Source organism: Rhinolophus sinicus, chromosome 7 (assembly GCF_057876585.1).
Source record: "Rhinolophus sinicus isolate RSI-liver-muscle chromosome 7, RSI-T2T, whole genome shotgun sequence".
NCBI classification, from domain to species: Eukaryota; Metazoa; Chordata; class Mammalia; order Chiroptera; family Rhinolophidae; genus Rhinolophus; species Rhinolophus sinicus.
This window is the reverse complement of record NC_142507.1, coordinates 44936272-44950549: the sequence shown is the minus strand read 5'-3', so window position 1 is coordinate 44950549 and position 14278 is coordinate 44936272. Positions and strand designations below refer to the sequence as shown.

Here is a 14278-nt window from a genome sequence, read left to right as displayed (position 1 = left end):
TCGTGTTACTTTAATGTTGGTCCTCCCTAAAAGGATATGAAACTTTGGAAAGCAGGTACTACGTTCTCATCATATTTGAATTGCTGTCATCTAGCACATTGCCTAGCATACTGTAAATATTAATACTTATTCTCTGATGAAAGTATGAATGAAAGAGTGGTGTTGGTGTCACAGATGTCTTAAGCAATGTCACTAATTATAGTAACACTTGTAAAGCACTTATTATGCACCAAGCACTGTTCTAAGCACTTTATGTAAATGTACTAATTTCCCCAATCACTTTATGAGGTGGGTACTATTATCAGCCTCATTTTAAAAATAAAGAAACAGAGACAAAGGGGAATCAAGTAACATGCCTAAGTTGTCTAGCTCTTAAATCATAAAGCTGGGTTTCAAACTCAAGTCTGGCTCTTAACTGCCACATTGACACTATTACTTACCACACTGACAGGCAGAAGAAAGTCACCATATTGTGAGGGTCTGAAGATAGTCAGTTTTCCAGCATTGACGTGAGTTCTTTGTGATAGCTACCTGCTAGATTCAGTATATAAAGGGTGGATGGTAGCAGGAAACCCAAGGATATTTGGTATGATTACATTAAATGGTTTAATTGCAAATAGGAAAAGGTATTGCTTTAAGTTTTTATGCTTACTGTTCATATAAATGGCAAAAGTGTAGGTGTTGGGGGAATAACAGCAGTGGAAATTCAGTGTTGGATGTTAACTTGAAAGACTGAGGTGACTCCGGCTGGAAATTAAGGCTTGAGCCCCTTCTCTCGGGCAGAACTGCAGCTAGTCCCAGGGTGTTCAGGCAGCAGCCATGCTGCCCACTAAAGCTGTGGTCTGAAAACATTTTTGTTCACATACTTCCTAAAAGAATTTTTAAACACTATGTATTCCTTCACACATTTTTAAGTTGACATCATAAGATTAAATAATTGCAAAGAATGTGATTTTTGACATATTATAGAAATTTAAAACTAAAACTGGAATACCCTATAATTAAATGTATCTCAAGGACTCTAATGACTTGATACCTATCATTATCCATTGAAAAATACGTCAACAAATACTCTTTAATGATAGTAAATTTTATATGTCCTTTTTTTTCTTGAATTAATACCATTCCATGCCCCCATATGATTTTAATACAGTTATTTTATGCTTGAGCATCTTCTTTCACATGTATATGCTTTTCCACAGTAAAAATTTTTGTATTAATTTAAAATTTTGTAATTTCCTTTTACCATAAGGTTCTAAATGGTATTGTGTACTTTATATTTTTGTCAAATCCTTGAGGCTACATATTTGTCTCTTTCAACTTTGGAAAATGTCCTCCATATAACCTAACTGGCTGGGTGAATTCTCATTGTCAATCCTTTCAACCACATCAGATTGGCTTTCTGACAGAGTCTGCCTTCCTTTTTCAATTCAAGTAAATATGTTAACATGCATCCCCATGACAGCCATCTCTCTTATGAATTCAGATTATAAGATAGAAAGATAGATAAGTTTTGGAGCTTTGCCTAGAGCTTATCACTTGGCCAAAATAAGATTTCACTGCCTTTATTATTACTTACTAATGCCCCCTTTGCCTTACTGTGAAGGGTTCTTCTCTTAGGAGCAGTGCATTCTTTGATAGTAAAGTAAGAGGGATGCTGATAAATGGAACTGATAAAAATTATCACTCCCTATGCACTCTACAATATATGTGAATCCAGAGCATCCAAGGGCCAGAATACTCTAATTCTAATGCTGAGCTGCACTGTTAAAAGAAATAAGTGAAAGGTAGAAATCCCTATTATAGGTTCCTTGATTAAAAATGGCTGCCTCCAAACCTGAACTTTGTTTTTTTTTGAGGGCACAGCTCTCAGTGGCCCATGCAGGGATTGAACTGGCAACTTTGGTGTTATTAGCACCACGCTCTAATCAACTGAGCTAACCGGCCACCCCTGAACTTTGTTGTGTGTTTTTTAAGTTTTGTTTTTTTATATTAGTATCAGGTGTACAAAACAACATAATGATTAGAGATTTACACCACTCACAAAGTGATAACCCCCCTAAGTCTATAGGTATTATAATACCATTGACTATATTCCTTATGCTGTACTTTATATCCCATGACATATATATGTATATACATATGTATACATACATACATACATATATATATACATACACACACGTATACATAAATAATATTTGTAATTATAGGTAACATTCAACATTATTCTACATCAGCTTCCAAACCTGAACTTTGAATTGTCCCTTTGGCACCTGGAGATTTTTACGCCCCAGGACAATGCACCTTGGAAAGATTCAGGATGGGTGAGAAGTAAGCCTTCCTTTTGTAAAGTAGGAGAAGGGAATATATCCTCAGGGGAGAAGGGGAGCAAGCAGATGTTAGGTAGGAATGGAAGATCAGCATGATGCAGAGGAATGTTCTTCAGGTAGATCAGTTATAGGAAACAGTCATATAAAGTTGAGGCTTTAGAAATTGATTCTCTTAAAACCATGCATCCCCTCTGGTCCTTGCAAAGTTTCATGTATTTCTAGAGCTACACATAATCCCAGCGAAGGGCAGAACTCACGACAGACTTTATCTGTGAATGATAATCTGGAAATGGACTGTTGGTTCCGTATTGATCTTTTCAGACACTCACATAAAGGTATCCGTAGTTTTATATTCAAGAAAGACAAATGTGTTTATACGTGTAGTGCAACAAATTTCTCTTGACTCTTGTCATCAGTAATTACTAAATTAGTAGATTTTGTTCTCATTCTATTGATTTGTTTAAGACAAAGAACAAACATATCCTCAGGGCCAGCCAGCAGTGTTTTTTGGATAATTTGTTTTCATGGCATTTTTTTCCCCCCAAAATTTAAACAATCAAGAAATTTAATATTAAAATTCAGATTTACATTCTTTGGAAGTTGGAAAATATGGCAAAACTGGACCTGCGTTTCCACTTGGCACTAATCAGTTAGACTTGAGCTATGATTCTCTCCTTTAGATAATACGTGTTTTTAGTTCATTCATTCATTTATATTTTCTGCCTGGTCTTTGTAGGCACTTACATTTGTGACTATGATCTTGGGATAAATGCTAGTCTCTTTTCTGCTTGTTAGCATATGAGAATATTACATAACTTGAAAAATAAATAAATTGGTTGAATTGCTAACTGCTTATGTTATTTTTTAAGCATATCAAGAGCTCTTAAAGCAGACAGTTGAATACGAAATCAGCATTTTGCTTTAAATTATTCCTAAACTTTGTTTCAGAAGGAAATACATATTTTTCTTCCTCTAATTAATTTCCCCTTTGGCTTGGAACTGCATTGGTTGTGAGTAATAGTCTTAAAAGACTGGATGGAGCAGTTGAAAACAAAAGAATAATTTAAAAAATGCTTAAAGGTGGATTCGATGACCTTACTAGAAATAAAAGGAATGCAAATGCAAATGACATAGTTTTCATGTACTAGCAGATTGATATTATTCAGTGTTGGTAAGGAAATAGGGAAACAGTCACGCTCCTATACTGCCTGAAATAATGTAACTTAATGTAATTTTATTGAGAGGAGTTTGGGAGTATATATTCAAAATCTTTTAACCAATTGTTCCACTTCTTGATTACATATACAAAGATAGATATTGAAAGGTAGTTACCACAATATTTTTATTTAGCAAAAGATTAGGTGTAACTTACTTGTCCATCAAAAGAGAATTGGTTAAATAAATTATGATATATACTTAATATAGTAGAATACCAAATCATTTAAAATGTTGATAAAGATTCAGTATCACAATTTGATTTGTGAATATCATGTAACTTACGGAAGAGTCCATAGTCAAAAATGGCAAGTCTAGTATTATACTTAATTTTATGTTATATGTTAATGTTTTAGCAAAACGCTATTCTTCACCTGGTTATTATCAGATGGGTGCTGACCAGCATCATATTGTCAAGTTCAGGAAGCATTAGCTGTCAGCTAGCTGGTGACATGTTTGATATCAGAAATGGATTTTTGTTATACAAGTATAGTGTATTGTCTCATTGTCTAAGCCAAGACTAATATTTTGTTTCCAAAGGAAAACTCAAACATTTTCCACATTATTCTTTCAGGACAGTTGTAGGTTTTGTTCCAAAAGCAACATTTAGAGATTCTCTATTTTTCTTATCAAACTTGAAATAGGCCAGATAGTTTCGTGAATCTACTTTGTTTATTTGTTTGTTTAATTTTTAAGTAATTGTACTGAATGTGAAATTTTCATCTGGTACTGTAAATGACAGCAAAACTAATATTGTTATTCCAGAGAGATTCTAATTCAGACTTTTGTTGAATCTTGGTAGAGACTGACAATTTCCATAAACGTACTATATTCTAAATTAATCACCACTTGTTATACAAAATACAAATTCAAACATTCTTCCTGGATTGAATCATTGATTAGACAAAGACTTTAAGTGTTTTATATATTTTTAGCTGTTCCAAAGAACCTTTTAAAAATGAAAAAGGAACTAGACTATTTCATATTGATTATAATCTGATGTCTCTCAAACTCAATTTTAATATCATTTAGGTATTTAAATGTTTATGTATAATAATGATATTTAACTTGATTAAATACTTTATATGTTGTTATTTATAAAAACCAGAAAAACAATATATTTATTTTTTTATATGTGAAGCTTCCAAATTGAATGCAAATTTCTCTTACGGTTAATGTGAGCTAGCATCCCAATTTCTTGTTTCTTATGTTTAAGAACATATTATTTCTTTGTTTACTCTCCTAGCTCATTCTTCATACGTTTTGCATAAGATTATTTATGTTTACCATCTCATCTACTTTCTGAAATATTTTTCCTACAGTTATGCAGAAGGCATGGAGGGAAAGAAATCCTCCAGCTCGAATCAAAGCAGCCTACCAAGCTTTAGAATTAAACAATGAGTAAGTTTACAATATATGGAAAATAAGTTTGTTTTGAAGGAAACCCAGGCAAATGATTTTATGTTTCCTTTTGTCTGTTCCTAAGACACTTGGAGTTATTAGCTTTCTCTTTTTGCATACTAACGACATTTACAGTGTTCACTGACATCTGTATTTTGCTTCTGAAATTATAAACTTATCTATGCTTTTGAGAAATTATGCTAGAGATACTTTTTTAAATGGAGAGTGCTAATCTATTGGTGATAATACCTGATAGTTAGAGAGTACTAAAATATTTATGCCACCTGTTTTAATTTCGTTTCTCATTTAAATCATTCATTTAAAGCATTCATTCAGCCCTGAGAACTTTAGTAGCTAATGGGATTGGAGGGATTGAAAATGAGTAAAATGTAGTTCTAACTTCACTTTTTTTCATGTTAACAGCATTTATTTTTTATAGCTCTTTGCATTAATTTTTTATTTTGAAAAGACAAAATGTAGAATCATAAGTTAATATTTAAATAGGATAGATCAATAAGTATTAATTTAATACTAAATAAATGCCAAGAATAAAAATATGGCCCCAGGTGAGATTTATCAAGGCATGCTTTCTTAATAATGTGAACTTAGCATTGTTCCCTATATCCCTCCTACCTCTCCCTTCCCCCCAGATATATTATCCTTATTATGAAGACCTTCCCAAGGTGGAACAAAAATGACAGTGTAGGGAATTCCAAAAGCAGTAAATCAACTTTATTGAAACTCCGGAAACTAATCAAAAGTTTATAGCAACCTAGAGAATGCCCCTAATCAATTTATCAAAAGCAGCTGAATTCCTGTACAAGAACTTTGTGATGTTTTAACTTACACTGCCTCATTGCGCCACTCCCTAGCAGCCTTGAAGACAATAGTCTGCATCCTGTGTATTGGTTCCTGCTACCAGAAGAAGTAGAATGGACCTTATTCTCAAAGAATTGCGGTTGTTTATTTCAACCTATCCTGTGGCTCCCTGAAGGGCCAGCTCAAGGGACTTGCCATTATTTAGGTTAATTCAGCTCTCCCAACACTGACACAACTACGCTGGGGGGCATTTGTTAAAACATTTAAAGGCCAGTGCATTGGCCCCTGCTGCCTGAGGCAAGGGATAAAAGTTGGGGCAAACAACAGACAAATCAGAAAACTTAGGGGGAAAGGCTGGGGAATGAGATACTTTGGGAAATAAAGGTTTTGAAGAGCTTCCACATATTCCTGGAAATCTTAAAGGCCCTATACATGACCAGGGTGGGGTATATGCTCAGAAACGACTTACAAAGGCCCTAAGCTCTCCTGTCCGTCTAACTTTCAAGTTCTGCACAAACAGAAAGTGAAGGCTAAGACAGAATTGTAAACTACCTGACTGAATGTTGAGGGTGTGCCCCAACACACACACAATCTATCTGCAAAGACTTGCTTTTTTATTTTGTTTTTGGTTCCAGGTGTTTAAGGCAACCTCTAGCAAATCACTGGCTAACCACTAAGCTAAAGAAGCAGAGACTTCACTGGTCACACATGACAAAGAATGCAAACTTTGCAAAATTAGTTCAGAAAAGTAATTTAAAAAATAAACAACTACAATAAGCAACAACAACAAACCCTGGGGAGGAGAAGATGTCTGGGTTTCTAGAGTTCCTATATTATAATGTTCAAAATGTCCAGTTTTCAAGAAAAAAATTACAAGACATATAAAGAAATAAATTTCTGCCCCATACATAGAAAAGAAAGGAAATGAATAGAAACTGTCCTTGAGGAAGCCCAAACTTTGTTCTTTATACCAGCTATTACAAATATGCTCAATGAGGTAAAGGAAGCCATGTACAAAGAACTAAAGGAAACCAAGAGAATGATGTCTCACCATTACAAAACATCAGTAAAGAAATATAAATAATTAAAAGGAACTAAGTAGAAATTTTAGAATTGAAAAGTGTAACTGAAATAAAAAATTTCCCATAGGGGTTCAGCAGCAGATTTAAGCAGACAGAAGAAAGAATCAGCAAACTGAATTTAGGTCAATTGAGATTACCTAGCCTGAGTTGCAGAAAAGAATAAAGGAATGAAGAAAAATGAACAGAGCCTAGGATACCCATGGGACACTATTAACCATACCACCCTATGCATAATGGAGTCCCAGAGAGGAGAGAGAAGGGGGCCAAAAGAATATTTGAAGAAATGATGGTTGAAAAGAGCCCCCGAATGATGAAAGACATGGATCTACATATCCAAGAAGCTCAATGAACCCGAAGTATGATATACTTAAAGACATCCACAGTAAGAAATTATAACCAAAGCAGGAGACAAGGAGAGATTCCTGACAGCAGCAAGAGAGAAGCTTCTCATCACAATTGGGATCCTCAATAAGATTAACAGCTGATTTCTCATTAGAAACTCTAGAAGCCAGAAGTACGTGGGTTGACAGTCAAAGTTCTGATAGAAAAGTGTTAACTAAGGATTCTATAATCCAGCAAGCCTATCCTTCAAAAATGAAGGTGCATTTAAGAAATTTCCATATAAATAAAAACTGAGAGAGTTAATTGTTAGTAGATCTGTCCTATAAGAAATGCTAAAAGGAGTCCTTCAAGCTGAAATAAAAGGATACTAGACAATTTTGACTCCACACAAAGCAATAAAGAACACCAGTAAAGGTAATTATATAGGTAAATATAAAAGTCTATATTAATGTGGTTTTGGTCTGCAGTTCTTTTTTTCTATATAATTGAAAAGACAACTATGTATAACAATAATTATAAGTCTATGTTGACGGACATATAACTTATAAAGATGTAATTTGTGACTATAACAACATAAGGGGTGGAGGAACACCTATATAGGAACAAAGTTTTGTGTACTATTGAAACTAAATGGTATTAATTCAGAGCAGATTGTTAACTATCAATCACTTAGAAATATCTAAAAAATATATGGTAAAAGAAATAGGAAGGGAATCAAAATGCTATACTAGAAAATATCTAACACAAAGAGTAATAATACTAGAAATTAGGCCAAAAAAGATAGGACATATAGAAAACAGAAAGGGAAATGGCAGAAATAAGTCCATCCTTATCACTAATTACTTAAATGTAAATATACCAAAACTTTTGAGATATAGCAAAAGCAGTGCTCAGAGGAAAATTTGTAGCTGTAAACATCTACATTAATGAAGAAGAAAGACCTTAAGTCAATAATTTATACCTTAAGGTAATAGAAAATGAAGAGCCAACTAAACTCCAAGCAGAAGGACGTAATAAAGATTAGAGTGAGATAGAACATGGAATAGAAAAACAATGCAGAGAATCACTGAAGCCAGTGGTTGGTTTTTTAAAAATATTAACAAAATTGACACACTTTTAGCTAGACTGACCAATTGAAAAAGAGAAAAGACTCAGAATACTAAAATCAAGAATGAAATTGGGGACATTATTACTGACCTTACAGAAATTAAAAAGATTTTAAGAGAATACTATGAACAATTGTATGCCAACAAATTAGATAACTTAGATGAAACAGTCAAATTCCTAGAAATGTACAAACTACCAATACTGACTCAAGAAGGAATAGAAAATCTGAACGGACTTAGAACAAATGAAGAGATTGAGTCAGTAATTTAAAAACTTCCAGAGAAAGAAAGCCCAGAACTAGATTACTTCAAAAGTAGTGAATTCTACCAACCACTTAAGGAAGCATTAACAGTCCTCAAACTCTTCAAAGAAATAAAGGAGGAAGAAACTCATCCTAACTTATTCTATGAGGCCAGTATTACCCTCATAGCAAAACTAGACAAAGATATCACAAGAAACAAAAACTATAGATTAATATTTGTTACGAATATAGATGTAAAAATCCTCAACAAAATGCTAGCACAAACCTCAACAAAATGCTAAATCCACCTGCATATTAAAAGGATTATATACCATAACCCAGTGGGATTTATCTCAGGAAAGCAAGGGTGGTTTAAAAAAAATCAATCCATGTATGTCACCACATTAATAGAACAAAGGACAGGAACCATATGGTCATCTCTGTTGATGTAGAAAAAGTATTTGACAAAATCCAACACCATTTTATGTTTAAAAAAACCCAAAACTATAAGGAATGGAAGGAAACTCAAATTCATAAAAGACATCTGTGAAAAACCCATAGCTAACTGCATTCTTAATGATGAAAGACTGAAAGTTTTCCTTCTGTGATCAACTATAAGGCAAGGATGTCTGCTCTTGCCACTTCTTTTTAACATTGTCCTGCAGGTGCTAGCCAGTGCAATTCGGCAAGAAGAAGGGGGGAAATGGCTTCCAAATTGGAAAAGAAGAAGTAAAACTATATTCAGAGATGACATTATCTTACATGCAGAAAATCTTAAAGAAGCCACACATACACAAATTGTTAGAGCTAATGAGTTCAACAAAGTTGCAGGAGACAAGATCAACATATAAAAATCAGTTATATTTCTATAAACTAGCAATGAACTCCCTGAGTTAAGAAAACAATTCCATTTACAATTGCATCAAAAATATTAAAGTATTTAAATTTAACCAAGGTGGTGCAAGACTTGTACACTGAAAACTACAAAGTATTGTTGAAAGAAGTTAAATGCAAAGACATCCGTGTTCATGGATTGGAAGACTTAATATAGTTATGATCGCAGTACTTCTCAAGTTGATCTACAAATTCAGTGCAATCCTTATTGAAATTTCAATTTCCATTTTTGCAGAAAGGACAAGCTGATCCTAAAATTCAAATGGAATTGCAATAGACCTCAAATAGCCAAAACAGTCTTGAAAAAGGGACAAAGAGGATTAACTTCCTGATTTCAAAATTTACTATGAAGCTACAGTAATTAAATTGTAAGGATAGACATCTAGATTAATCTAATCAAATTGAGAGTCCAGAAGACCATACATGTATGGTCAATTGATTTTTGACAAGGGTGCCAAGATCATTCAATGGGGGAAAGAATAGTATTTTCAACAAATGATTCTGAGTAACTAGATAACCACATACAAAAGCATGAAGGGAGACCATTACCTCACATCATACACAATAATTAATTTAAAACTAACGGCCTAAATGTAAGAGCTAAAACTAGAAAGCTCTTAGAAGAAAACCTAAGGGCAAGTTTTGTGATTGTGGCTTTGGTAGTGGTTTCTTAGATATGACACCAAAAGCACAAGCAACAAAAGAAAAATTAGATAAATGACTTCATCAAAATTAAAAGCTTTCGTGCATCAAAGGATATTATCAAGAAAGTGAAAAGTCATCCCATGGAATGAGAGAAAATATTTGCAAGCCATATATTTGATAAGCGTCTAGTATCCAGAATATTATCAAGAAGTCTTACAACTTAATAGAGAAACAATCCAGTCAAAAATGGGCGAAGACTTGAATAGACATTTCTTTAAAGAAGATATGCAAATGATGAATAAGCATATTAAATGATGGTCAATATCATTCGTAATTAGAGAAATGAAAATGAAAACCACAATTAGATACCCCTTCACAAGATGGGTTCAACAACAACAGCAAAAAGCAACCCACCAGAAAATAACAAGTGTTTGTGAAAATGTGGAGAAATTGGAACTCTCACAGATTGAAAGTGGGCATGTAAAAGTGTACAGCCACAGTGGAAAATAGTTTGGCATAAAAAGAAATGAAGTACTGCTACCTGCTATATAAATGAACCTTGTAAATATATTAAAAGTCCTGAATTATGTACTTTAAAATGGTTAATTATGTGATATGAATTTTACCTCAAAAAACCCCCACAAACGTTCCCGATAGTCGGATTCATTGGGTATTCATAAAATTAATTTCTTGCATTAACATCTCCATTTTAAATAGTTTTGAACAAACACAAGGAAGCTTTAAGGGAAAATGGCCTCTGTTTACTATACAGCTATACTGTAATTTAAAATTATGTTTATATTTTGATTCTACTGCATCAATTTATACCCATCTAGATCTTTTAAGTGTTTCTATTTTGTTATTTAAAAGCATTTGAATTGGATTTTAGAATAGCTGTTAGGCAGCTGAGTGTTTAAAGCAGCAGTATATCTAATGCTTCAGAGAAATCTAATGCCTGGCCTCATAATTTTTGCAATAATTTCTCTCCCATTGCTTAAAATACTGTTCAATAGAACTATAATGTAAACCATGTATGTAACTTTAAATTTTCTGGTAACCACATTTAAAAAGTAAAAAATTGGTGAAATTAATTTGAGTATATTTTATTTAGTTATATTCAAAATAGTAACATTATAATCAATATTTTTAAAACTACTAATGAAGTATTTTACATTCTTCTAAGTCTTAAAAATTCAGTGTACATGTTACACTGACCAGTGTGCATTTGACACATCTCAATTTAGATTAGACACATTTCGAGTGCTCAATAACTATTTGTGGCCAATAACTACGGGACAATCCAGGCTTAGGTAATCAGAACTAGGATGTTGTTTCAAGAAGAGATGTACTAGTTATTTCTGGGAGTAGAAAGAACACTTTGTTTCTCGTTTTTTGCCCCCAAACAGGTTAGTTTATCTTATTAGCCAGTTTTTGACTTGAAAGATACAAAAAGAAATCTCTGTGCTTTAGTGGGGTGAAGAAAAGGAAACTTGGAGTGAGCATGCGTGTGACAAGTGAGAGGAAGAGTGTGGGAGGGAAGACTGGCATTCAGGCCATGGAAGTTTTGTGGCAGAACTATTGTCAATCCAAGAGAGGATGGGGTGGCACCCAGGGGGGCTCCTCAGGATTGGGGAAAAGATCTGGTCCTGGAATACGTTTCTGAGTCATGTTAAAGGTGCCTGGTTGGCCATGGGACTTTCTTCTCAATTACCACCCTCTCCTATACCTCCTACCCATCCCTTAGCTGGATTGTACACAGTAGATAGCGACTAAGAGCAGGTACAGAGGGACATACCCAAGGGAAGGTACTTTACAATTTTCCTTAAGATTGCCTTGCTTGCTTTCTTCATAGCTGTGCCACTGCATATGTTCTACTGGCGGAGGAAGAAGCCACGACTATTGTAGATGCTGAAAGGTTATTTAAACAGGCACTCAAGGCAGGAGAAACAATTTATAGGCGGTCACAGCAGTGCCAGCACCAGAGTCCTCAGCATGAAGCTCAACTGAGTAAGCAAATCTGAACTAATTCGTACCTGTCTTTTAGTTCCTGCAGTTGGTTCTTTTATGTTTAAAACACAAAACAAAAATAAGAAAAAACATAATACTTAGATATTAGCTACTTTTCATAAGACCTACAAGCCAGCAAGATAGAAATATGTTATCAGTTAGATGATGCTTGTGGATGGGAACAGATCTGCTCTAGCTATTGAGAAATGTGCTGCTCTGAGACGCCACAGTAATTTATTTCATGTGAGAATTGGGCTGGTCATTGGAGAAACAACACAAAAGATTCAGGAGAGTCTTTTAGTAACGATAAGCAGCTATTACCCTTATCCTCACCCTTACCCCAAGCAATAGTACAGGGACATAGTTTGGTTTGCTCTTCAGACTGTGTGTATCTCCCTCCATCTAGTGCCAGGGAGCAGCCCCTGTAGCCCAAAAACCAGCCTTATGCTTGGCACTGATTCTTTGTTTGGTTGATTTCGCTCTCTGATGTTTAAGATCACGTGGGCCGTAGCAGCTGAGGTCCTTTCTTTCCACTCTTACGGATACTGTTCCAATTATGATTGAGACACTTTTACCAAAAATGTTAGAATCTGTAGTGCTGCTGCTTCCTGTTATTTTTTTGTGGCCAGAGGGTTTTAGTTTCCTGATTTTGGCAGATAGTGGACAATAAATTGAAATATGTTTACGTAACGCATTATCTGCTAGCAGTTAAGTTCTAAATCTTTTGTTTGTGGAAATTAAAATTTGGGTAATGTTTTCTCTCTAAACTAAATATTGATGTATACAGTATGTTTCATTAATGAATGTTGTTATAGCACACAACTGTGGGAATATATAATTTTGCAGTCTGGAACTAATGAAATTACCTCTTAAAAAGTTATGCCATTTGTTCTTGTATAATCTCAAATATAGTTATGAGATAGTTACAGAAATATTTGTTAGTCCTTTCTAGAAGTAGTTATATAGTTTACCAGTTACTAGCTGTTGAGCAAAAGTGTGCACCTAGGCATGGAAATTTTGTTTTGAACATCTTTTGTTTGTCAGTTAAAACAATAGAGAATGTGAAAATAATAAATTGTTTATGCAGAAACTTAATAGGTTACTGTTATTTCTTCCTGTTAACATATGTGTTTCTTTTATGTTAATATTAAAATACGTATGTTAAGTATACACAGATTGTATATATACTCTACTAAGATTGTTAGAGGCAAATGTAATTATATATATGTTAATATTTTAATATAAAAATCTTCAAACATTTACACAGAGAGAGAGCAGTATAATGAACCCTTTTAATGTCTATCACCCAAATTCAACAATCATTAATATTCTTCCATTCTGACACAATTTAATTCAATTAAACATTCCAGAATAAGCAAATAAAATTAATAGATAATATGTTAATGAAATAGCAAGCCATAGTACAAAAATGATAGTTGTGTCTTTTTTTTTTTTTAAATAGGGAGGGATACCAACGTACTGGTATATATTAAAAGAAGATTGGCAATGTGTGCAAGAAAATTAGGAAGAATAAGAGAAGCTGTAAAAATAATGAGAGATGTAAGTAAATTTGATGACTGGACCTTTATGTTTTTAAAAAAATTGATAATGTGGTTTAAGTTGCAGATTATTTTAATGCAGAATCACTGTTTTTTAATTGGTAGTTTTTTATAAAAAGATATTTAATATACACATATTTCTTAAGGGGTGAGTCTCCACAGTTTTAAGAAGCAAAAGAATTTCTACTGTAATGAATCTGATTCAGCTCTATGGAGTTTCTTTGTTATAATTATAACCTTTTTTTCCTTTTTATATACAGTTGATGAAAGAATTTCCTCCTCTTACCATGTTGAACATCCATGAAAATCTCCTAGAATCCCTTCTAGAATTACAGGCCTATGCTGATGTTCAGGCAGTCCTAGCAAAATATGATGGTGAGTGACATTTGTCTTAGTGGATAGCATGGTTAATATGTTTTTCCCCCCAATTATGTCATCGTAAATTTGAACCTGTTCTAGTATTCTTGATTTTCTTTCCATTCTTACCAGTCAGTATTTAGAATCCACGGGTACAAGTTGCTATTAAGTGTCTTCTTTATCAGGACTTTTGGTAGCAAAAGCCTGCAAGGAGGAACTTTTCTTCTGTCAGGATTGATTTGTTTGTTCATTGAGCACCTAATACGAATGAGGCAC

At 33.8% G+C, this 14278-nt stretch overlaps 1 protein-coding gene across 4 annotated transcripts in view; it reads left to right on the top strand.

The window, feature by feature from the left end:
- ST7L (suppression of tumorigenicity 7 like) overlaps positions 1 to 14278 on the top strand; it is a 122550-nt gene that overhangs the window by 14464 nt on the left and 93808 nt on the right. For all 4 annotated transcript variants that reach the window (XM_019730417.3, XM_019730418.3, XM_019730415.3 and 1 more), the window contains exons 6-9: positions 4871 to 4949; positions 11932 to 12086; positions 13549 to 13646; positions 13906 to 14020. In XM_019730417.3, the coding sequence (XP_019585976.2) occupies positions 4871 to 4949; positions 11932 to 12086; positions 13549 to 13646; positions 13906 to 14020 (447 nt within the window). The remainder of the gene's footprint in view (positions 1 to 4870; positions 4950 to 11931; positions 12087 to 13548; positions 13647 to 13905; positions 14021 to 14278) is intronic.